We start from the raw sequence: 24395 nt of genomic DNA, 5'->3' as shown, positions 1-24395 counted from the left end.
GGTTGCCCTGCTCCTGAGGAGCACCTGACAAGGCACCACCGAGGATGGAAAAGGTGAGGCAGAGAACTGACTGGCAAAGATAAAGTTTTTTAACATGCTTTTAGCTGGCAAAAGGTGATTTGACAAGCTGCAAGAGACAGAGCGCATTTCTGGAAAGATGGAGCATGAAAAGCCCTTCTCACCTGAGTTGTTTCATCTTTTGTAGGCAGCAGGAAGAGGAGGATTTTGAAGATGTATCGGTGTCTTTCTTTGCTGGACACTTTTGACACATTGGCTTCAGTTCAGGCAAGCGTAGCTGCTGGTTGTCACCCTCCATTTTCCCAAGATGTCTGGGACAGAGGTGAGGGCCAAACTCTGGGCTTTCTCCCAGGATCTGCCCTTAAGTGTCCAAGACATCTTCTAAGGGGTCAAGAGGTAAACCCCTTACTGGGAGGTGGAATATTTGCACATGGAGGGTATGAGACCAGCTCTGAGACAGAGACTTGCTCCTGTGAAGAAATGTCCATCTTGGGGATTTTATACACAGAAGGTTTTTTTTTTTGCCACAGATTCCCCCAAATTGCTGCAACTGGCTAATTCCCATCAGTGGTGGTGGGAACAGAGGTGCGACTGTGGCCATGCTCAGAGTAGTTCCTGCTGTAAGGTACATTGCTTCTGAGGGGATGAAGGGCTCAAAAAGAAAATAGAGATGTCAAATGGGTTGTAGAGGTGCCTTCAGTCATCATGGTGTCTTTAGTCCTGCCTGGAGGGGCAGAACCAGGGAGGTGAAGGTGGTATTCATGCTCCATCCTTCATGCCTTGTCAAATGTCCAAAGAGTAAGCAAAGGGTGTTGCTCCTACAGACAAGCCTTCCTAAAAGGAGAAGCATTTCTTCTTGCCTTTCTCCTTCCTTTCCTAACTGTCTCCTTTTGGATTTCAAGAATTTAATGATTAATATGAAATCAATAGGCAGGTGACTTCCTATTTTTTTTAATCTGCATGACTGTCTCCTCTGAGGTGTATCTTCTCCTTGCTCTCCACTTTTGCTTGACCTTTGTGTTGTCTTCCAAAGTCATCTATTTCCTTTCCATATAACTTTTCTCCATCACTTTCTAACCACTTTTTTCTCCAGGCCTGATCTCACCCCAATACCGGTTTCTAACAGTTTTCTGTTTTCATTTTCCTGCTTGCTGTTGCTTCTTGTTCCATGACACTTGCCACCTGAAGCTCAGGAAGAAGGTATGTGACATGGCTTCTGCTTTCTTTCTCTCTCAATGCAGAGGAAGAATGTGTGTGAAGGAATCCAAAGCAAATGGTTCACACACAGTGTCTGGGACTCGGTCCTGAGCCACAGACATCAATGCAATGATGGACATTGATGTCACTTATTGAGCTGGTAGGAAATAAGGCCTGTTTTTTTGTTAAAAAAAACCAAACAAAAACATTTTTATATATACACATTTATATAAAACAATGTAATATATATAATATACACACACAAATATAATTTTTATATATATACATATAAGAGTGTGTATATGTATGTGCATACATGTATATGGAAACAAATATATATATTTTTGTTTTGGCCTACCATTTTTACTGAACTGTTTGCCTTTTTTTTTTTGTCACAACAGTGTCAAGTGCTTCCTTTCTCTCTCAAAGTTCAGGTTTTTTTAAAAGGGAAGGGGACACCCTGCAAAGTTAATACCCATCTGTTGAAATTCAAGAATGAATTTATTTGAAATTTCAAAAACTGATAAAGTTGGTGAAAATTTTTCACCATTTGAGGAAAAGGTTTAAAACAAAAGAAATGCAGCAATTTTATTTTTGGTTAAAAATTCACCAAAAGCCAGTTTTAGGAAATTTCAGCCAGCTCTAATAAAGAATAAAATATTGCATGCCTTTTTTAATGTGGTTTTCATTTGTGGTCACATTCCCATATTTCAGTAACATTTATAACCCCATAATATGTCCATAAAAATGTTATTTTTAATTCTCTCTCACCCTGTAATTCCATCATTGTGTATTCTTACCCATAATGGTCTGCGAGCTTGGCAAACCTCAAGAATGTTCAAATTAAAATATTTCTTGTTTTAATTTTCTCCTCTCATTCCCTTTGCTGCCGTTTTCCCACCTGCAGAAGAGGTTCAGGAAGAAGGTACGTGAAACAGCTTCTCAGCCCCGCTCTTTCCTGCAGCAGGGCTCTGTGCCGATGCGCACCTCGATTTTACAAGGTGGTAGAAGAAAACAAGAGGCAAGAGAAAGATACTGGGACAGACGATCTGCAGGAATTTCTTGTCCCTTGCAAATGTTGCACTGGGGGTGCCCCATATCCTTGTGTATCTGTGGGGACACCTCCGCTCTGGTTTTGGGGAGGGAGCAGCAGGGGAAATGCAGATACCATCCTCTCATCCAAGCCACAGCAAGCTCCGAGGCTGATTTTTAGCCCCGGGCATTTGTAACCCCTGCAGTGGAGTAACTGGGGTCTGGCTATAAAGGTTTCTATCAGATATCAACTGGTTTCTCCTACGTAGCTTGGCAGATAATGATCGGATGGATTTTGAAATCAAAATCCATCTGTGGTAAGGTATGTGTGTAGCTATGTGTTACATAGTGCATATTCTACAATATGTAATATTATATATAGTATATTGTATATATTATAAGTTTATAGACTATAATATATAACATTATATATAATATGAATAATAATACTGCAGAACGCAGATCTTATTAATTATATCTATGTAGACGCTGGCAAGTAACCTCAGTGGGCTCCCTGCATTGCACGCGGCATTTGCAAAGTGGGACAGGCAGGGCAGAAGAGGGGATAGAACAGAAACCCACCCTTTGCACTTGAGAGGTTTGGGATGTGGTGCTCTGGGTAGGAGGAGCCAAAGGGTGTGTTGGTTCTGCGTTTGCAAAGCTTTGTGCTACAGACACATTTGAAACAAGGGTAAACCTGTTTATAACACTGTGGGAGACCCTCTCTGAGTGGTTTCTAGGTTTTTTACAGCACCCAGGTCCTGAAGGTTTTACATTTCTTATACCTGTGCGTGCTTTGGTTGCCTGTCTCCATTTCATCTCCTTCCCTGTTTCTCTATTTCATACCCTGTGTGTTTTTTTAGACCCCATTGTTGCATTCACACACCTTTTAATCTAACTGTTCTCATTTTCCATCTCGTTGCTCTTGCTCCCTACCATGTTCCACCTGACAAAGCTCACGAAGCAGGTATGTGCCATCATCGCCTTCTGAACTGCTTCCCACCATCTCCTTGGTGGTGGTGGGGATTCAAAGGGGCTGAGAGAGGAGCAGGACCCAGTTAATTTGCCTTATCGCTTCTGTTGTCTTTGCTTCCCACCCCTCCTCCATGATGGGCTCTGCCACAGGGTAACACATGAGAACAGTCTCGGTGCAAGGTCCGGCAGGCGTCGGCTCAGTGGTAACCCAGCCTCTCCTACCATGTGCAGAGCTCGCCATAAAGCCCATCCAGGCAATGGCAGGAGGTTGTTCCTCTAAAACTGGAATTAGAGGGAAATTTCAGCATGTGTTATTTGAGCTTACTGTTAGATTTTCCCCTCTCCAATGTGTTTTTCCCTGTTCCTTTTACATGGTGCAGTTGTTTCCCAACTACACATGCCTCAGATTCCTTCCCTTCCTGGCCATTAATGCATCCTTTACTGGGATAAAACTTCTCCCTCTGGCTTAATAGAGTTTTCATCCTATGTAATATCAGTCAGTGTAATAATGTGTTTCTCCTAATGTTCCTTTGCATCCTGTCCTGTGGCTCTTCCCACCTAAAGAAGCTCATGAGGAAGGTATGTGACATGACTCCTGAATTCCCACCTTTCAGAGTAAGCTCTGGTTTAGCCAGTAAGCCATAAGATGGTAAAAGGAAACAGGAGTTAAAAATAGGCATATTAATATAGAATAAATCTTGCCACCATGTTGTTTTTTGTGCTCTCTTCCTTCATGTTCTGTCTTGTCACTGAATGCACTGGTGATGCTACGTGGTAATTGTTGCACGAAAAAAAAGTATGAAAACTGCTGGGAAATGTAAACCTCTTAAAAGGACGAAGATTGAAAAGCCTTTGCTCTGAGACTGGTTGGGTCTCCCTGGGAGGCTTATTTTGGACTGTTCGGGGTGGGCTGGGCCTCTGGACGATGTGCAGAAGTGCCCATGATCGGTCTGCTGCTACAGCAGCTGCCGACGCTGCAGCTGCGGAGAGGATTTGCCCTCCTTTACTGGGCTGACGTTCTATTGATAGCCTTTCGACATGCTCTTTTTTTCATCTTAAACCCTGTTGTATAAAGCAACTGGTGATAATTTTGATGCTTTAGCTTTGCAAATGGTTAAAGATGGTTTTCTTCTTCATGCAATGGAGTTTCTAGGCCATTGTCTCATGGTAGCACGTGCAGCCACGTGCCACAAAAACCTGCTGGCCTCAGGTTGTAAATCTACTTGGGTGAGCATCAGGGTTGCGAAATGGCATGTTGCTCCGGGCTTTATGCAAGACTGCAGGAATGTGCGTGTAAAACAAATATAATCTGATATGGCCACTTAAATAAGCTTCATGTTTTTAATATCTCAGACCATTTGTGCCCTCACTTCCAGTAGTGCTTTTCGTATCCATATTCATTTTATTTCCTTGCAATATACTCTCAGGCTTTCCCTCCCCCTCCACTTTATACAAGTGAAAGGTTGTTCTGATGTTTCTAATGCTCTTGTCTTCCTTTGCATTTTGCTCCGTGACTCTTCCCACCTGCTAAAGCTCATGAGGAAGGTATGTGCCACGACCTGCGAATTCCTCTGTTTCTATCCGAAGCAGTAACGCGTGCAGGAATTCTGGAGGTGGTTGAAGAGGAGAGGATGCAAAACTATCCTCTGCACGCTCGCTGATGGCTGCTTCACACTCGTAGGATAAGCGGCACGATGAGTAATAAGTACTAACCGCTGTTTTGAAAGCACCGCCCAAAGCACAAGCTTTGCATTGCTTATATATTCCCCAGCGCTCTGATGTCTCTAACCAGGCTATCCGTACGGATACCAGTTGGTATGGGGATGGTGTTCCCAAAAGCATTTCCTCTACGCCATGCAACAGGGCTGGAGGTGGGACAGCCATGCCCTATGGCAATGCTACGTCCCTCGGTCACGCGCACCTCTTCCTCCTGCCCCCCCGCCACTGCGAAGAGGCAAAACTCGCTTTTGCAGTGATGTACACTGATGCAGAGAGACTTGCATCTGAAGTCATGAGCAAAAAGTGACACTGCGTCATACCTAGTTTTCTGTTGGGCTAAAGATTGGACTCAGTGGCATCGTTTTGGTTGCAGCATATTTGCAAAAAATGCCAATTCAGAGAAAAGACGTAGTGTGCTTTTTCCATAACATTGGCATTTCTCTGGGTTATGTCCATTATGCAATAATGGGGGTAGCAGGGTTGCACTTCTGCTTGATTTTATAATGTGAATTAAAGTCCAGATCTGGTAAGACAATCTGTGTGATTAAATAGTAGGTCATGCTTATTAAAGCATCAGCCTGCCAGTCCAAACTCATTTACCTTTCAACTGCCCTTCTGCCCCCCGCTCTGCATGTCCAGCTAGGCTTTCATCGGATACTTCATCCTGCGGGTCGGAGAGCAGTAACATGCTCGTACTTACCTTCCCACCTTGGTGTGCAGCCCTACACACCAGTGGTGAAATCCTGGGCACTAAGGAAATCAATGCCAGCTCCTCCGAGCCCACTGATTTCCACAGAGGCTGGGATTTCTATGCACATGAATAAGAACAGGTTGTCTACATCCTTTTTGCACATTCAAACTTATGGACCTGATTTAAATACAAGTAAAAATTGTTGTCAGCCAAAGGCTACCAATGGCACTTGATTTATAACATTACAAATATATACGTTAGTCATCTGCAGCTTTTATCTCCCAACACCCATGTCCTTCCTATCCTTGATTTTCTAATTGACATCCATATGTGCCCTCTATTTCTCTTTTAATCTTATTAATTATTTTTATCCATTTAACCCCTCCACCCTGGTTAAAAAAATTGTAAGGTTTTTTTAATCATCCTCTGTTTCTTGCTCTAATTCTCTTATCTTTCTTTGCATCTCCTTCCCTGCTACCTCCCTCTTAAAGAAGTCCATGAACCAGGTATGTGACTTCTGAATTCCTCTGCGTCAATCTGAAGGGTTATTGTGTGCTGGAAATTCAATTGCACTTGGCAATTTCACAATTGGGCAGTGTTCTGATTTGGAACAAAATGGAAACTTTTCAAACAAACAAAAAAAAAAACAATGGAGGAATGCCTTGTTTGGCAGCTATTGAAAATTAATTTTTTTATTCAGTTGAAACAAAACATTTTGTCCAACATTTTATTTTTCTTCCCTCTTTCCTCTATGGAAGATTTCCAAATTTTGAAATGAAAATTCTATTTGAGATGTTTCTGAAGCATTGACTTCATGGATAATGTGGGGTATATACAGTGTAATGCAAGAACAAATCTGGAATGAGAGCTTGTCATAAGGCAAAAAATGAAAAGGTTTTGTTCTAGAGATGTTAATATCTATGCAACCTTTTATGGTTGTGAAAATGTTTCTATTTTTTTAACCAAAATCTTAGCTAAATCTACATGAGTTTTGAAATATTGAAATTTAATTGAAATGATGGTTTCTGTTGGAAAATTATACAGGTAACTCTAATATTATACTCAGGAATTCAAAGATGGTGGAAGAAAAGAGATAAAAATCAAATATTAATGACAAATTGTAACTTGCAGCTTCCTTATACCTTCCACCAGTAATAATTTCCTCTGCTCTGTGATGCGTAATAATGACTATAAGAGCTAACTGTTGCATGAAAAATATAATAACATTTTTTGTAAACAAATATCTCAATGTATAACCTGTTATAATAGCCACTGACTGGACTCAGAGCCATCCTTACACTGCGTATGGGAATGTTATAATGTTTATTATCTGGAAAAGCAGAAACTGAACTTGCAGCGTCCTCTAAAACTGTCTGTGAAAATTATTCTGTGCCATTTGGAGTAGCTTTATTAAAGCAGTCACATCTCAGCAGCCGCCCATCCCAGCTATTTCACTCTGCTGTCCACAGAGGGAGACCAGCCTCTTAGTTTAGATGAGATCAGTACTTTTGCCAGGGTTGAAGCTCTGGTTGATTTTTGCATGACTTAACACTTCAACATTCATCTGTGCACTGCTTCTCATTTCCCTCCGGTTTTCGCCACTTCTCGTTTCACGTCCTTCTCTTCTCCTTTTAACCATAGTCATTCTTGTCTGTTATCTGCTTCTAAGGTTTTTTTGACCTTGGTTTGCACAAGTTAAAGGTCATTGCTACCATCCCAGCTGCTTTGCTTACCTCTGTACCTCTTTCCCCTGTTATTTATTGAATTGCTAATCACTACTTGAGTGTTGGTCTCAAGCTTTGACATACATATGAGCTTAAAATTTGTGCAAAACACCAGGTACTAATGTAATCTGCTTAACAATAAAGCCATACCTACAGTGTCCCCTTGTTTTCTTTTCCTTCTGTAACATAAAGCATAATAAAAAGGAAAGTTTATAAAGAAGATGTAAATATAACAAGCTTAAAAGTAAACTTATGTCAGAGGGAGACTGTCCCAGCTTTTCATATTACCGTATGATTACTTAGTTTATCTGTTATTAATGTTGTCTTTGTCTAATGCATCTTCTAAGTCACAGCCTTGGCCTGCACAAGTTCAGGGTTGTTGCTGTTGTGTGATTCTTGCTCTAATTCCTTTATTTTTCTTCACTGACACTTTCCACCTAACCAAGCGCATGTGCGTGACATCTAAATTCCTATGTATTAATCTGAAGCATTCCTGTACATAGGAATTTGAAGATGTTGAAGAAAACCAGAGTCATGAAGAATCAATCCATTCTTACGATTCCCTAAAACTTATTTTCCCTATAGGAAACAAGTATAATTGTTGTTTGTAATTGAAGAGTCACCTTCTAAGAAGCTTAGAAGAAACATTTTAGTGCTCCTGAAAACTTTTCTTAGTTTTCATGAACTATGGGCTGTGACTATATACAGGGCTGTGACTATACCACAGCCAGGGCAGAGAGCAGGTACCCAAGGTGCAGAAACACAAGCTGCTTCTGCTCGCAGGTATCGCCTGCAGCAGGATCCCAGCACGCAGTCTCGAGCAGTTTCTACTCCTCTGCAGCAGAGACAAGCCCTGTGTAGACCTAAATATTTCCGGTTCTGCAGAGCTAAGCCTCACATTTGCCAGTGGAGGGTCTTAGATGGTGGAGCTTCAGATGCAAATGACGAGATACACTTAAAGCCTTACTTCCTTGCGGTAACTCTCGTATCCCCACACCTGCTCCAACAGCTAACAGGCCATGTGTATAGCTGAAACACAGGTTACACTGCACACTTGTAAAACTCTTTTCTTGGGTATGTCTTCTTTCAAATTCAAGGATCACCAGTGTTACTACAATTGCGCACTGTTTATATATTTGCATGATTTAAATTGTTGCAATTCATCAACATTCAAATTCCTTTTATCTTTCATTTCTATGGCATCCCTTCCCTTTCTACTTCATACCCCACTATAATTACTCTCCTTTTCTACACTTATTAACACTCTATCCCTTTAACCTAGTCTGCAAATGATATTCCTTCAACCTCGTCTTACCAAAGTTTGAGGTGATCCCCTCCTGAATAACTTATTTCTAATTCTTTTATCTTCCTTTCCTATGTTTTTCCCTTGACACTTCCTACTAAATGAAGCCCCCCCTCCAGGTATGTGATTTAACTTCTAAACTCCCCAATGTCTGTCTGCTGGGACAGTGTGCGTGGGAAGCGAATACAAGGTGACAGGAGATAACAACCTATCTGTTAATGATAGCTTGTAACTTGCATGCCTTAGGGGTTGTTGTTTTTTCAGTTTAATTTTTTTTCTCAGAAGAATGAATGTTTCTTCCTATAGCGAAAGCTTTGTTTCAAATCTCGGGGCAGAATTTGACCCATTGATTGTACACAGGGGATATAAATACTGTGAGATTTTGCATTATTTTTATGCCTGCTTTGCAAAATATTCAGTAATGCGTGTATGGCTGAAAAGTAAAATCTGCCCTGCAAATCCTCATTGCTGATCGATTCTTGCTTTGCCAATAAAGCCAGAAGAATGAAATGTAGACCTGCACGGACTTTTAATGAACCTTTTCTTCCTATGAAGTAATCCGTTTGTAATTCAACATTGCAAGTGGATGTGAAGAACAGCAGTAGATTTATATAGATACCCAAGTTGTCTTCAAGGAAGAAAATGGCCTTAACCATAGGTCTAGAGAAGAGAATCGAGCTTCTTTGGAAGTTGGCTGATCATTGATGATGAGTTACAGCAGGTATTTCAGTAGATTTCCGAACCACATTGTGTTTATTTCAAATGTCTGAAATACTGCTGTAGAAAAATATGGATCTAATAGCCCTTTGAGAGTGCTGACTATGTTCATGTGCATATTTCAAATCAAGGTAAACTTCAGTACACTGTGATGTCAGGTTGTGCTTTATGTCATATAACACTCAGAAGTTTTTTTTAAGCACTGCACTATTATCGTCCATCTGCCTGTTTCACCTGACTGAATTCCTTTCCTGTCCTGTGACTTCTGTTTATATGCTATTTCAAATGTAATTAATTTACTTTATCTCAGGTTTACTTCTTAACTTCGTCCCCCTCTCCCCTTTTCCTCTCTGCCCCTCTTCCCCTTTGGCTCAAAAGCTCTTTTGGTGTGTGAAATAACAGGTTTCTCGTTCTCATTCTCTTATTTTCCACCGCACCTTGTTCCATGACACTTCACACCTGAAGTTCATGAGCCAGGTATGTGACATGACTTCTGATTTACTCCACCTAGTTGCAACACAAGAGTGTGTGTGTGAGAGAGAGCCAAGAACAGGAGTCTTGAGTTGGTAGAAGAGAACAAAACAAGAGAAACAAATATTAACCACAATGATCACTTGCAGCCCTTTTCTCCTTTAATCTCAATGCTTACTACTACTTTAACCTTACAGCATCGTTAACTCCTGACAGCCTCTCCAGGCACCTTTTCTCCTTGCCTTAATTCACTAATTCTTTTATTTTTTCCCCCCTTCATACATTCTGTGGTCTCTTTCTCAGGCTTCCAAGAGCTTTAAATATATGTTCTGTTTTTTTTTTTTTTCCTATTTCCTGTCTTTCCATCACTGCTTGTACCACGACACCAGCAGAGGAAGCCCATGAAGAAGGTATGTGATGCACCTACAGACTCTTATCCTTTTTCTCTTTCAGTGCTGGGGAAACAGTGTTAAAAACACTGACCTTGTTCAGGAGCAAAGAGAGCACGGGGGGGAAATGGTCTCTCTGGATGGCTTTGGATAAACATGGAGAAAAGGGCTGTATGTTTGCCAACTCAAATCACCAAAAAGGTGATTTTTCTTCTTGTTTGATCTCCGGAGAGTCCGAGGTTCCCAGCATAGCAGGGAGAGAGTGGTGACAGTTTCTTTTAGGAGAACAGCGCTGATTGTGGATTTACTATTGTGCTTCTTCTCTTTTGCTTTTATCCTTCAACCCACAGCTGATGAAGAAGGCGGATACTATGATGGTAGCTCATTGTTGTTGCAGGACAACAAAATCATCTTTCTAACATCTCACTTTTTTTTCTGTATTTGTTTTTGTTCCTCGCTTAATTTTAAACTCAGGAACTGGGCCGAAACATCTCTGCCACAAAGAATTGCCTATTGTGCATATCCAGTCACCCTTGGGGTGTCACTGTTGCATTAAAAAGCTTGTACATCCTCATTAGGATAGTAGATGGTGAAAACCAAGCTCTAGAAGCTTGCTCTGGACTTGTCTTTTAGCTAGAACCTGTTATGTCATACCTCTCATCAGCAAATGTTCTCTATCCCCCCAAACCCAGAAAGTGTCTCCTAAATCCTGGTTGGCATGCTTGAAAATGGAGCTGAGCCCTGCATAGAGTTGCCTTCCTCGCCCCAAACCTTTAGAAAGTCATGGTCTCCAGGCCTGAATCTGCATATATTTAAGCTACTGATCCAGCCCAGCACTTAAAATTTTGCTAAACATCAAGCATGCAAATAAATTTATTCATACTGGTGGGGCAGGCCATGGGCTTAAGATAGTGTGTTCATAATACTTGGTTCAGTGGGCGCTTGAGCAGATGGGTGGGGACAAGACTCATGTAAAAGGACCAAATCTAAATGTATGCAGGGTCAGTTTTGCTATTGTACGAGGGCAAGATAACTTAAGGGCCCTGGGCCAAATTCAAAACCAGTTTAAATGTATAGAAAAACTCTCATGGATTTTTTGCTAGCCTTTGAAGTAGCTCAGTTATGTTCTGACTGCCTCAACCCCTAGAACACCTGGCCAGCTGTTTCCAAAGACAAAGCCCAATGCCACTTGAGACCACCCTGCATTTTCTGTGTTTCTTGTTTTGTTTTGTTTTCGTAGATTTTTTTTTTTTTTGTCTGTTTGTTTTAATTTTCTTGCTCGCTTTTCAGGCATTTTTCATTATTTAGGTAAATACCCTGAGGACCTTTTCTGAGCCCCTTTCTCTTTTCCCTTTTTCGCTCCCTTTTCTTTTATTTTTAATAGCATATTGATTTTTTTTTCCCAAGGACACACTGTGAGTTAGAGATGTTGCTTCTCAGAAGTGGGATTAAGGGAAGATGTTTAGGAATTTCTGAATGAAGTAAAGGCAGTTCAGATGGATTCAGAGAAAAGGGGAGCACTGTGTGAATATCTCATAGATTGGGCAGGAGAAAGAGAGATTGTACTTATGGTGGTGTGTACTCTTCCTGCACTAACCCTTTTGGAAACCAGAAACTCAGAGACTCTCTAATCACCAGGGCAGTGAACTTGGATTTCCAGTGGCTCTTGCCTTCTTTTGGCAGGGTTGTATGTGGGGATTTTGTCACAGCCCTATACATGGGCAGAATGACCAGAATGTCAGTCAAAATCCACCACAGGAACAGGAATTTGCTGTGACAGTTCCTGCTTGTCAACAAATTTTGGCCCAGTTCCTTGACTTGGTGTCTTGAAAGAAGGGGCATTTCAAAATAAATCACATCCCTGTGATTGGTGCATACAGTACTGCTTTTGGTGCATACAGTATGGACCATGCTGGGTCATGCACTGCAAAAGACAGATTTATTACTGTTTGTTTTTTAATAAAGGCTCCTATTTCTTTGTTATCCCCTTTTCTGGTTTTCTGGAGGTACCTTTAAATATTCTAACTACAATTTCTTATTTCAAGAACAACTAACCTTATTTTTTCTTTTTATTTTTACAATTGTTTGTTGTTTTAATTAAGTTTAACGTGCTGATTTGGTGGCAGCTGAAACCAAATTCACACCATCATTGACAGACAGGTGTCAATCCTGGCAACCAAGGTCAACAAACAAAACCAGTCATTTCCTGTCTACTTTTTTTCCCCCCCTCTCTAAAATGTTATTAACTGGCAGCTTTAGCCTAAACAGGAATGTTTCTGAAAATGTCACGAGGGAAGGGAATCCTGTGTGAATAACATCCCTGATTGATAGACTGGTTAACTGTGATTACTTTTCCTCTCTCCAGATAAAAAAAAAATCAATGAACTAATGTGTTAAGAAGCTCACTGGCTATTTGAAAAGCAAAACAACTGAAAAAAATAGCTGGAGAAATATAGAAATACGCTGTTGGCTAATGGTATTTTTCTTCAGGAGCGATCTGTGGCTTCCTTTATACAAATGCTCTAACACACTTTTCTAATTACATGCTGTTTATTTTATTAGCATTGCTCTAGCATCTCGAGGCCTCAACTGAGATATGTTTAGGTAGGCAGTGTTCTTGCAGTAAATGAGAAAAGCCTATCCCCCAAAATTTCGCTACTGAAATTGGTATGGGAAAGTGTCAGAGAAATGAAAGGTTGGTTTCTGATCTCTCACGTCTTTTCTCTTAATTATCTCAATAACCCATTTTGAGCCACTTTCTCAATTTTTTTATTATCCAACATCCTTGCAACTGGTGTCTTCACTAAATATTTTCCAGTACCAGTTTTTGCTACTTTTTCCTCTTGTAATGTTTCATTTTATCATCTTATCCTACTCTGTTCCATTTGCTGTTCCCAATTTCCTCCATCAGTCCCAAAACAGCTGGATGCAAATAAGCATTTGAAAAAATACAATATAATAGCTTTCTCTATCATGATATGGATAGCAGGGCTCGTGCACCCACTCCTGAAGGAGGCTGGTTTTACTTTTACTTTTACAAAGCTGGTTGTTTTTACCAGAGTCAATTGGCTATGAGCTTTCTACCTCAGTTCCTCCCACCGAACCAACACAGGGAGAGTCTTGTACTGCAGTATCCAGCAGCATCCCTGAAAGTTCAAACGTAGCATGTGGTTATGAAAGTCAACCTGGGTCCCTGTGAGACTGGGCCAGAAGAAACACATAGGTTTAATTTACTTCTGTTTGTGAGAATAACAGTGCTGAACTTACTGGCATTACACTGGACTTAATAACTAAAGTTGAAAAAGCAGAGCAGGGAGGGGAATTGATCACAAGCACAAATGTTAAGTAAGTAACTCATAAGACAGCACATTTCTGAGAGCTAGGGAAAGGTCACTTGTAGGGGAACACTTCTGACTGCCAGAGGGCCCAAGTTGACAGTCTCTGTGATGGTTTAGCCTGCCTATCAGGGCAGTATACCTCTCCTGGAGATGCAAAGTTCATTCCCATTAACACCCATGGGAATTTTGCATGTACTTCAGCAGGAGAGGATGCTTGCTAAGAGAGGATGGCCTTTCCAAGCTGGGTTTGAGGAGCACCACACAGTGCACAAGAATAAGCATCTTCCCCATGACACCAAGGTGCTCTAAGGTACCTTGGGAGTCAATGAACCTGGAGAAAATGTGCCATGAAGCTTTTTCCTCCTGGGGTCCATGCGAGGCACTTGAGCAAAACTGGCGAAGCCTAGTTATCATTGACACGACTGTGAATTCAGGTTAACTTTAGTGAAAGAAGTGTTGACTGAAAAAGACAACACTTTCTTCTACCCTCCAGCCCAGCTGTCCTCCTTAGAGCTTTGGTCAGGATGGCTTGAGAAAAGCAGTTTAGCATTTACATGAAACCATTGCCTTCCACATGCTACGTTTGGGACTTTATAATCTCTTGATTCTTTTCTCCCAATTCTGTTTCAAGGGTAAAAACAGATCCACTCCTAGCAAAAGGGGTGTGTGAGGTGTGTGTATTTCTTTTGGAAGTGCTTGAAATGTAACCAGTTTCTCTGGGATGTTTCCCCTAAGATTAAATTTCCCTTCCCTCCTTTTACTTTAGCAGCAGATTACTGGCATGATCTCTGTTGTTCTAATTGTTCTCCCTCTTTTTCCCCTTCCTGTTTTGCTCCATGTTTCCAAATACAGAGGAGAAGCCCAGAATAAAGTAAGTATGCGGGGCAGGGAGTTTCAAAATCCTGGGATCATTTTTCTGATCTAACACAAGCCCTTAGATTGTCAGGCAGATGGCCACTAGAAGCCTTTATCCAACCCTCCCTCTTGCAACATCCAGGTGTTCCTGCATGCCTTTTCAGGCTGTCTGCTTCTGCCAGATGATGCCTTAGCAGCAGTTACTGGCCAGGGTCTTCAGATCAGTTCCTGATAGAGTCAGAGGGCTCATGAACTGTTGAAGATACAGTCGTCTCACAGTACCCCAAGATATAGGTGGCTCAACACTAAATCCTTTGTGAGAGGCCGTGGATGGGAAACTACGCATTCATTCAGGATCGCTGACAGTAGGAAGGATGGCAAATGTGGCAAACGTAGGGCTGGGCTGACTTGGGCATAGATGAGGTTTCCTATGGATCTTCTGGCTCTGGGCCCCAGCACCTTCCCTTCCCGCTCCACCAGCTGCCCAGAAAGGAGTGTGCAGCACTGCGCTGACAGCCTCGTGGGCCAACATCTTTCTGTGTGGTAGGGAATGACCATAGGATTTGGGAATGAAAAGGGTTTTTAGGGGTAACTCCCTGCCCTGCATGACCTTCCATGAAGGACAATGGTCCTCAGTGCTATTCTGGAGTAGTTTTCCACTGACTTGCTGTTCCACCCCTCTGTATCTCCATCAACATTTCTCCTTGTCAGCATCATTCCTGAGGCCAGGGCAGGGCAGGACATGCTATTTAAAAAGCTGCCTGCTCTTTAAGATGAAAAGCCTTTTTTTTTTGTTGTTGTTGTTTTTGACTCTCCGCAGACTAACTGCTCCTAAAATACCAGAGGGTGAGAAAGTAGATTTTGATGTAAGTATTCCTGAGACTGACTGTGTTTGTCTGTCTGTGCCTGAGCCATACATATGTGTGCAAACCCACATAAATCCTCCTGCATTGCATACTGCTGAGGATAAAGTCAAGGACAAAAGGATGGATGCTTTGACACCTCTTTTCAGTGAAAGCCTACTCTCTGGATACATTTGTTGCCAATGTGACTAAGCTAAAATGTTAATTCCTGTATTTCTTTTTTTTTCTCCTTGAATCTTTGAAGCCAATATATGAAGAAAGGAGAAAGTAAGTGTTTTAGGAGCTCTCAGATCCCCTGTCCCATTGTTGTAAATGGTCTGAAAGTTGCAGGTTGAAATAAAGCAGGCCTATATTCATTTGTTGCTGAGAAACACTACCTAAAATGACAACAGAATTTTAATAAAAAACAGAGATCCAAATACCTTCCCAGAAAGTTGACAGAAAAATGAAGAAACTCTGGTGTTAAAAATCTCCACAGAAATATCTATTTTGCCCAAAAATGCAGGAATATTTTCTAGGTAAGATTCATATCCCAAAGTGAAAGGGAGGCAGCTAAGTACATGCAAAGAGGAGGCAGCTAAGCAAAGTCAGGGATAAAATATGGTGTAGAGGAATGGGAGACGTGGATTCTGTTCCCTTCTGGGCTCCTGACTGTCCTGTGGATGAGTCTCTGACTGTCTCTGACCTGCATCAACAGCCATTTAAGCTAATCCTGTGGATTTCCATGGATATCTGCAGACACTTTCTGCTTTTGTTTCTCTGTGTAAGCACGGTGCTGGGAATGTCAAGGGCATGTTCCTAGAGGAATATGGGCTGGCTTAATGTATTTTCCTGCTCTTCTAGGACATCCAAAAGAAAAGGCAGAACAAAGACCTGATTGAACTGCAGGCCTTGATTGACAGCCACTTTGAAGCCAGGAGAAAGGAAGAGGAAGAGCTGGTTGCCCTCAAGGAGAGGATTGTGAGTCCTTGTACTGCCATTTCCCTGTACTAGATTGATAGATTCTCTGCAGATGAGAAGTTGAATCCATTGGTCCACTGTGAGAGTTTGGCAGAAAGCTGTATTGCCATGTACAGAAGTGACTGCTCAAGTCACCACTAAATGGCTTCTTCCCACATCTGTCCCCTCTCTCAGCCTATTGTTTTACATCTGGGAATTGCACGAGACCCTTCTGCATGCTCTGGCAAGGGAGTAGGTGGCTCACTCTCTACGAAACAAAGCTCTTGGTGGTGGGGTGTAATACTGGAGGTAGATAAAGCCACAGTGATGACCCAAAGTCTCTGCCACTGCTTCTTGCAGGAGAAGCGCAGAGCTGAAAGAGCAGAGCAACAGAGAATCCGGGCTGAGAAGGAGAAGGAGCGTCAGGCAAGGCTTGCGGTAAGTGTCTTTGCATCTCTCTCCTTGTCTCAGCATCAAATTGGAGGAGATCTCTAGAGATAAAAAAACCCTACAGGTTCTGCCTACCTCAGTCCAGAGAAGAATTGACCACTCTCTTAAAGCAAGGGCAGGAAACAGCAGTTGCCAATTCTCACCAACCTGCTTATCTGATCACATTCCCTGCAGTGACACTGGCTGCTAGGGAAGCTGTGAGTCTACCCTAGAGTAACTTGCTTCTGTGTGTCACACTCCACAGGAGGAAAAGGCACGGAGAGAGGAAGAAGATGCCAAGAGAAAAGCTGAGGACGATCTCAAGAAGAAGAAGGCTCTGTCCTCCATGGGTGCCACATACAGCAGCTATCTGGCTAAGGTAAAAGGCATGGATCGTTGGAAGAAATATGAAGCGTTAAATCACGGGGTTGACTGGGAACAGTCTTTATTACATGTTGAGAAAATAGCTCACCTTTTCTTCTTCCGGATCCCTAGCAGCTTGTCTTACATGCTCTGTCGCTGAAATAATTTCATACAGCCTGAATGTCTGCAGTCTGACATTAACTGATGTTCTGAAAATAGGCTGATCAGAAGAGAGGGAAGAAGCAAACAGCTAGAGAGACGAAGAAGAAGGTCCTGGCAGAGAGGCGCAAGCCCTTGAACATCGACCACCTTAATGAAGACAAGCTGAGGTAACATGTGTATCCTAACTTACTGAATGCAATCCACTGGTCTTACTGTTCTGGAGTCTTCTTTAGTGAAAAAACGAGGCAGAGGAGGGAGGCCTCCTTGAAATTCATCATGGGACAATGTTAAGTTGTGCCCTTCCTTGATCTGGAGAATGGAGGGGAAATGGGGATGTGGGGAATTGTTGAAATGGTTTGGTAGCCATCTAGCCATGCTCCTGGCATAGCTCCATTAGCCTCTCCTGCTAATTAGGATTAGTCATTTACAGGACTAAGTACAAACTTTAAACCCAGCCCTGAGATAAATTGAACAAACCTACAGATTGGTATCTGTAGCATTCCCAAGGGTGAGTTGAGCTGCTAAAGTATGAGTATGGGTCTCCATGGAGACTGGAGGCTTGGGAGCTGAGTGCTCTGGTGCAGAGCAGTCATCAGACGATAGTCTGGACTCCACATGTTGGAGTTTACACATGATTGAAAGATGAGGTTGGCTCATGTCAGCCCTGAAACAGATGAGATGATTGCACAATGGCAGCTGCTCTGCTCATCTGGGTGGCCTTCAGAGCCATCCTTCCTTCTCATCTGATTCCCTGGACTCTTATATTTCATTAAGAGTTAGGAGGAAAATCAAATCTGTAGGAAATACCTTAGTGTGTGACAGATGCAACAGTACAAGTCTAAAAGGTTCTCAGGTGAGAAGGTGAGAAAAATGTGACCTTGAAAATGGTGAGTAGCTTTAAGAGAATGGAAAGGGCTTGCAGGAAGATGTGTGAACTGCATTAAATAAAACATGAAAAGACTCATTACTAGTGATGGGAAAATGGTAGAAAATATATGATGTGATGTGTTTCTCTCATCTTCCCTTTCCCATAAACACACAGGGACAAGGCTAAAGAACTGTGGGACTGGTTATACCAACTGGAGACTGAAAAGTATGACTTTGCAGAGCAGATCAAGAGGAAAAAATACGAGGTGAGTTGAGAAGCCATTTTGCGAATGGCACTGGGTCCAAAATGTAAAAATCTCTGTGACTCCTTTGGCAAAAGCCATGTGGTGACATCATTTGTGTCTCCAATGCCCTTTTTCAATATTTAAGCAGCAAGACACTTGGAACTGCATTCCCCTAACATACATACTCGGACTGGATTTCACATTTTAGGCTGAAATAGAACAGACCGCTTTCCAGGTTTTCAGTGCCCCATGGAATGGCAATCCCAACAGAAAATGGATTCTTCACCCTCTGCCCAAACACATCTTGTTCATTCTTGTTTATCTATAGGTGACTGTGGCCTGAAAAATCAGTAACTCAATTCACTCATCTCCATTGCAAAGTAATATTTTTAAACCCATCTTTGATTTCACACTTGAACGTTGTTAAGTTTTATTCCCATCCCAGATTCCCTGTGGACTGAGCTCTCTGGAGTAACGGAAAAATGTCTCCAGACAGGAGCATCTGACTAGAAGTGTCATATGGTAACAGGAAGTGGATGTGTTTCCTTCACAGTCACAGGACAGGGCTGCACTCACCTATGTCAGGTTTCAGTGGCTGAGAAATCCTACTGGATCTCTCCCTGTCTCACTCTCCTTTTAATTCCCAATCACACAGACACATGCTGACAGGGAACGAGCAACACCAATGTAACTATCTCAATCTCTCTTAGATTTTAACACTGCGTTGCAGGCTGCAGGAGCTTTCCAAGTTGTAAGTACAATGAACTTGCCTGTGTAACAGCAGCAGCAAAGGCTACGAAATGCATGAGCCTGCCGCATGGTCAGAGGCCAGGTGCCAGACAGAAGCTGGCACCTGGCTCCAAGTGCAGAGAGAAAAGAGAAAACTGGATCTGGTGTCTCTCCCTTCACTTCCTTTTTCTCTCCCCTTCCGTTCTTTGAAAAGAGATGAAGCAGTAATTTAGGAAAAGAGTCAGGGTCCGACAGGGATGTGGCTAAAGAACAGAGTATGCAACCCACTCAGACCATCTCTAAAATAATTCCCTATACAAACCTCTGGTATTACCGGTGTCACCCTGATGCACCTGGGATATATGCAGAAGCTTAGGGATGCATGTGTAATAGCTTGGACTTCACAGAAAAGAATAGTATGGGGTTTGGAAAGATTCTTCGCCTTGTGGCCACATGCTTATCCAGATCCAAAATATTGGAGGCGGCTAGCTTAAGGATAACAGGTCAACTAGGTGTGGAACAACAGGAATTAAGGCAGTGCCAGGGGAGACGTACATGCTATGTTAATGAAACATAAACAAAGAGATGAGTGGCTGCTGCTGAAAAGCAAGGAGAGAAAGTACAAAGAACAAGCAAAATAGAAGGAAAATGCACAGCTGAGATGGGAGATGAAAAGTGGAAGAAAAAAGGGAAGATGATAGCAGGAAAAAAGTGAGGAGAAAGGTAAGTTAAAATAGCAAAGGCAATGAAGGAGACACAAGCAAGGATGAAAGGGAGAGACAAAGGAAGGAACTAGGACACACAGGAGTGGAGCTGTTCTTTAGCTCTAGTGTCTGTTGCTCTTTGGTGCTTCATTGGAGAGTGAGTGTTATAGTCACTATAACAAGGTTATCAGTGAAGGTAAGTCTTAAGTCCTTGGGTCAAACTGAAGACAGCTGGTTCTTCTCCACACTTGGGAAAAATACTTGTTTGCAAAAAATAGTTGAAATCACTGCTGCAGATATTAAAACTTCCATAAGTAAGTACAAAAGCAGCTGATCTGCTGCTCTTTCCTTCCTTGTGTTGTCCTGGTCCTGCTAATGTTTCAGTCTGTTATTTTGTTTCTGTTTGCCATGGAAAGACATGAGCCAGGAAATACCGGTTGTTGGGCCAACCTGAATGTATGACTTTTTTTAGCTTGTTTTGCATGTGGGGAACGTCAAATGCCACTTTAAATATTCAGATGTTCATCAGTCATCAGTTCTTGGACCTGCAGAGCCAGCAGAGAACTTTGAATTACACCAAAAGCAGAAGCAAAGCATATGTCTTGGCAAGTGCAATTTTCCACCCCAGGAAAACTACATAGAACCTTGACTTGGTTACAAATGAGAAGGTGAAGGGACAAAAGAGGGCTCTCTATCACACCCTAGTTCCTGTGGGCTTTTACAGTACCTGAGCTGGAAGTGTCCAGGATTTCAGTAGTGAGTCCAGGGCTATAGCTGACGTGCTAAGTCAGGCCATAAGGTGCTCATCCTGTGCAAGGTAGGTGTTTGCTTTCCCATGTGTCAGGTTGTAATATGCAGTTTACCCATGGCTAAACAAAGAGATGCTCCGTCTTGTAGGACAGACTCTCTAGTGGCTTGCAGTCATCAACAGAGCTTGTGAAGGTGTTCAGCGCCCCAGCTTCAACCTTTTCCTCTGTGGTTGCTCAAGCTCTCCTTGAATATTTTCTTCTTCAGCCCCTTTAAAAGTTGTCTTCCCTTATTAGATAAGTGGCTGGGAAGGTGGTGACTGCTGCAAGCTTCTCACCTCCTACTCTCCCAACCAACAAAGGTACTCCAGCAGAATGTGTGATCCATCCTCCATTCTTGACGTCCCCATCAAAAGTCCACCAAAGCTCTTTGAGCTTATACACTTCTGAATGCGTAGAGTACGGAAAGAGTGAGAAGGTGAGGTTGACACATACAGGTGGATGCGGCCATGCAAGAACTTTCCAACTGGCCAGGGTGACGTTCATTCTGGTTCACTTGCCTGCAGTTTGACATGTGAATTCATAGGAGATTAATGTGTATACACAGGAACTCTTCTAAGGGTTATAAAATTCTAGCTCTTCTTTCCCTTGACATATAAAATTGGCTTGCAGACTTATTACCAAGGAGCAACATTTCTCTCTTTCAAGCAAGGGTGAGCTTTTATTTCAAAGGAAGTATTAATCCCTACCATAGGCACCTGCTTCCAGCACTTCAGCAGGTAAAACTCCCCTCTCTGTGAGGGAACAAGGTTTCTTTATCTCTAAAAACCCTGGTCATTATGTTGTTTGCAGATTGTCACCCTCAGGAACCGGATCGATCAGGCTCAGAAGCAGTAAGTACCTATATCCCCTTCCTAGCTCCTGGCTTGGGGATATCTTCTCAGTGTTCAAAGTAGTCACTTCAGCCTCAACACCGACATTTTCTTGCTGCAATGAAATGAGGCTAGAGATGGAAGGGCAAGTCCTATCCTGCCTCACATTGAGAAAATGAAGGGGAAACTGAAGTGAACATAAAAGCTAACAAGAAAAAGTCATGTTTCTTCACACCATTTCTGAAAAATTTCCATCTGCTTATTGCTGGGGTTTTCAAACACCTGACTGAGATGCTTTGAATGCATCTTGAGGGAATACAACCCTTGTTTATGAAGGGTAAACAAGTGGTTGCTAAGATTATAAGGAATGGTGTGTAACAAGACTAACATCATGGGATTACTGTTGTGAGGTTTTTTCACTCATAGTCTCTCTCCCACTTTCCTTCCCCACAAAACTTGCATTTCATTAGATTTTTTTGAGTTTTATATCTTTAACTATTCTAGGTGTTTACAGTGAACTTACGAGCGACCAGGGCTAGACAAAGCCTGGGGGCTAGGGCATGTAGAAAACTAACAGACACAGAGAAGGAATTGCAGGCAAGCAAGGGAGGAGAGCTCTGCAGTGGTGGGATTTGATCTTCGCTGTGCTTCTGTGTCTTCTTAGCAAAGTCATGCCAGGAATGAAGTGATGGTCCTTGGTGACATCTTTGGATGATAGCAGTGACGAGACACTGCCTTCCCACTTCTCCAGGCCATCCTGCCTTATCGGATGAATATAACACTGGGGGCTCAGTTGTCTGTAGATGCCAAACATAAAGCTTGACCTTCCCACAGTATTTTCTGCCAGAGCTGTAGGCTGATAAACCTCAGCAGAATGTGCAGCTGCAGAAGGATGCCATGGTTTGTGTCTGGGTGTTGCTGCTCTTCTCAGGGGCACCACCACACCACCCACAACAGGCAGTAGCATTACCACAGGCTTGTTCCCCCAAAAGACATGATACTCTCTCAGGACACCATTTGAAAATATTGCACTGAGAAGCCCACAGCTTGTGAGATTTCTGTGTACTTAAATTTCTATCCACACTAGACTGTATCATTCCAAAGCAATGTCTGCTAATGGTTATATAAGGATCAAGTGATCCTTTTGCTTCAGACTTTATTAAGTCTCCTTAAGTACACTCTAAAGGTTAGGCATAACATCAAACATCACAGGCGCTTACGGAGATAAAAGGACTCTGCCTCCATTTGAGGAGCTACGCAGTTCCTATACTGGGTTTTGAACCTGCAGAAAGGCTGACGAAAGGGACACTGAGAGGAATTTAAGATAAGCAGAAAATGCTCTGTTCTCTCTCATGTAAAAGGTCAATTTTTTGAATAGACCAAGTCTAACTTGGTCAAAAGGTAAAGTATCCACTATGTGTATGTCCGTGTCACTGTGCTACATCCTTCCGTAAATATGGCTAGTGCTCTTGAACCAATCCATGGGGCAGCACCACAGACACCTCCCCACATGTCGTCCACATTTTTTTGTGCTCCCTGGAGGAACCAGTGGTCTGAAGAAGGCCTCTGTTGATAGAAAGGCCCCACCACCTTGCGCTTGGCCTCCAACCTCATGCTCTGCCACGTTCAAGAGCTGCCCCCGGTTTGCATGTGCTTTGGTTCAAGAAGCAGCCTTATCATCCTGTGTGTGAGATGGAAAGGTTTGGTGGTGTGCTGAGCCCCAAAAGCCAAGGTGCTGCCTACGGGAGCCAGTGCAGAATCTAACCCAACTAACTTCACACCTGGCCCCTCTCTGACTCCAGGTGTGCCTGTTTCTCAGAAGGTAAGTGGCTTGCATGTAGGATTGCCCTTCTGTGTGCAAGAAGATACTACTTGGAAGAGAGCTTGCCTCAGGTGCTTTGTGTGGGGCGTGTAGCTGGACTGCTCCCACACACACCACGAGCAAGACAGGGATGCTGATATGAGGGGAAGCCTAAAAAGTTGTTTGGACTCTTTTGGAGGCTCTTGCTCTCGTGACATAAGGCAGAAGCCACTCTGCCTTTGCTAGATGTAGCAGTTTCTAGTTGTATTTAAATTATTGCTCAGCTTTTTGCCTCCACTACTAGATGACTAGAGCATCTGGGGAATTTGACCAGAGCTCCCTGATAATGAGGAAATTTTCTCCAGAAACAGCTCTAAATCCTAAAATCAAGATCACAGCAGATTTGAATTCAGGAAACATCAGTCTGTGGCTGGATAGGCCTGTCATTTAGTTTTCAGACCACCTGGATTTCTGTCCTGATAATGCAGGAATCTGGAAGGGTCCGCCTCTTTCAGACATACACATCCTGGCCTTTCACTAAGAGCCTGAGGAGGAATCTCCTTCCACAATATCGACCATATTTTTCTCAGGATGTGCTCAATGGCAGGTGTGCCCAACATGTGAGAAGTGAAAGCAGCTTGATCCTAATCTGAGAGTCAGAATGCACAGTGGTCACAGAGCCCCACTGCTTTCATCATGCTGACATGTTTTTCTTTCCTTTTGTATTGTAGCAGCAAGAAGGCAGGAGCCAAGGGCAAGGTTGGCGGGCGCTGGAAGTAAAGAACCAGGCAGGATGGCCCTTAGTGGCGTGCCGAAACCCTGCTGGTCTCCTCTTTCTTCCTTCACCAATCACTTGTGTTCCCACGCTTCAACGATAACAAAAATCGCAACACCAGCCTGGGTTGGCTATTGCTGCTGCTTTTCTTCTTTTTCTTCCTGGAGGGGTCTGGTGGCTTCCTCAGTCAAAAGGAAGCAGTTTCTCTGTAAAACTGAGATGACATCTTGCTGGCATCTTCAATTCCTGCTGAGCATGTCCTTTATCCTCCTGATACCAACCCTATGCTGTCCTGTAGATTGCTGTGTACAAATCTCTGGATTTTGTAAATAAAGCGCAACCAGTACCTACTCCAATGGCAACTCTCTGGAATGCTGTTTCATACTTTATTTACTTTATTTAATGGCATCCTGTTTTGCAAAGATCTGGGAGTTGGTCCAAACCTCATTTAATATTATTTGATCCATCTCT

The 24395-nt window shown here is 42.6% G+C and overlaps 1 protein-coding gene across 1 annotated transcript; it reads left to right on the top strand.

Moving 5' to 3' along the window:
- The first annotated feature begins 325 nt into the window (after positions 1 to 325).
- Positions 326 to 24286, top strand: TNNT3 (troponin T3, fast skeletal type). The gene is made up of 18 exons (XM_068400056.1): positions 326 to 340; positions 1212 to 1218; positions 2123 to 2140; positions 3203 to 3214; positions 3787 to 3801; positions 6124 to 6138; positions 8767 to 8778; positions 9842 to 9853; positions 10237 to 10257; positions 14427 to 14445; positions 15250 to 15295; positions 16136 to 16252; positions 16592 to 16669; positions 16926 to 17039; positions 17243 to 17352; positions 18228 to 18318; positions 19008 to 19048; positions 23881 to 24286. Exons 1-18 carry the CDS (start codon positions 326 to 328, stop codon positions 23927 to 23929), a joined length of 792 nt encoding a protein of 263 aa, XP_068256157.1. The 3' UTR covers positions 23930 to 24286.
- The last annotated feature ends 109 nt before the right edge of the window (positions 24287 to 24395 follow it).

Source organism: Nyctibius grandis, chromosome 4 (assembly GCF_013368605.1).
Source record: "Nyctibius grandis isolate bNycGra1 chromosome 4, bNycGra1.pri, whole genome shotgun sequence".
Taxonomy (NCBI): domain Eukaryota; kingdom Metazoa; phylum Chordata; class Aves; order Nyctibiiformes; family Nyctibiidae; genus Nyctibius; species Nyctibius grandis.
The sequence above is the reverse complement of the archived record's forward strand: the minus strand, read 5'-3'. Positions and strand labels throughout refer to the sequence as shown.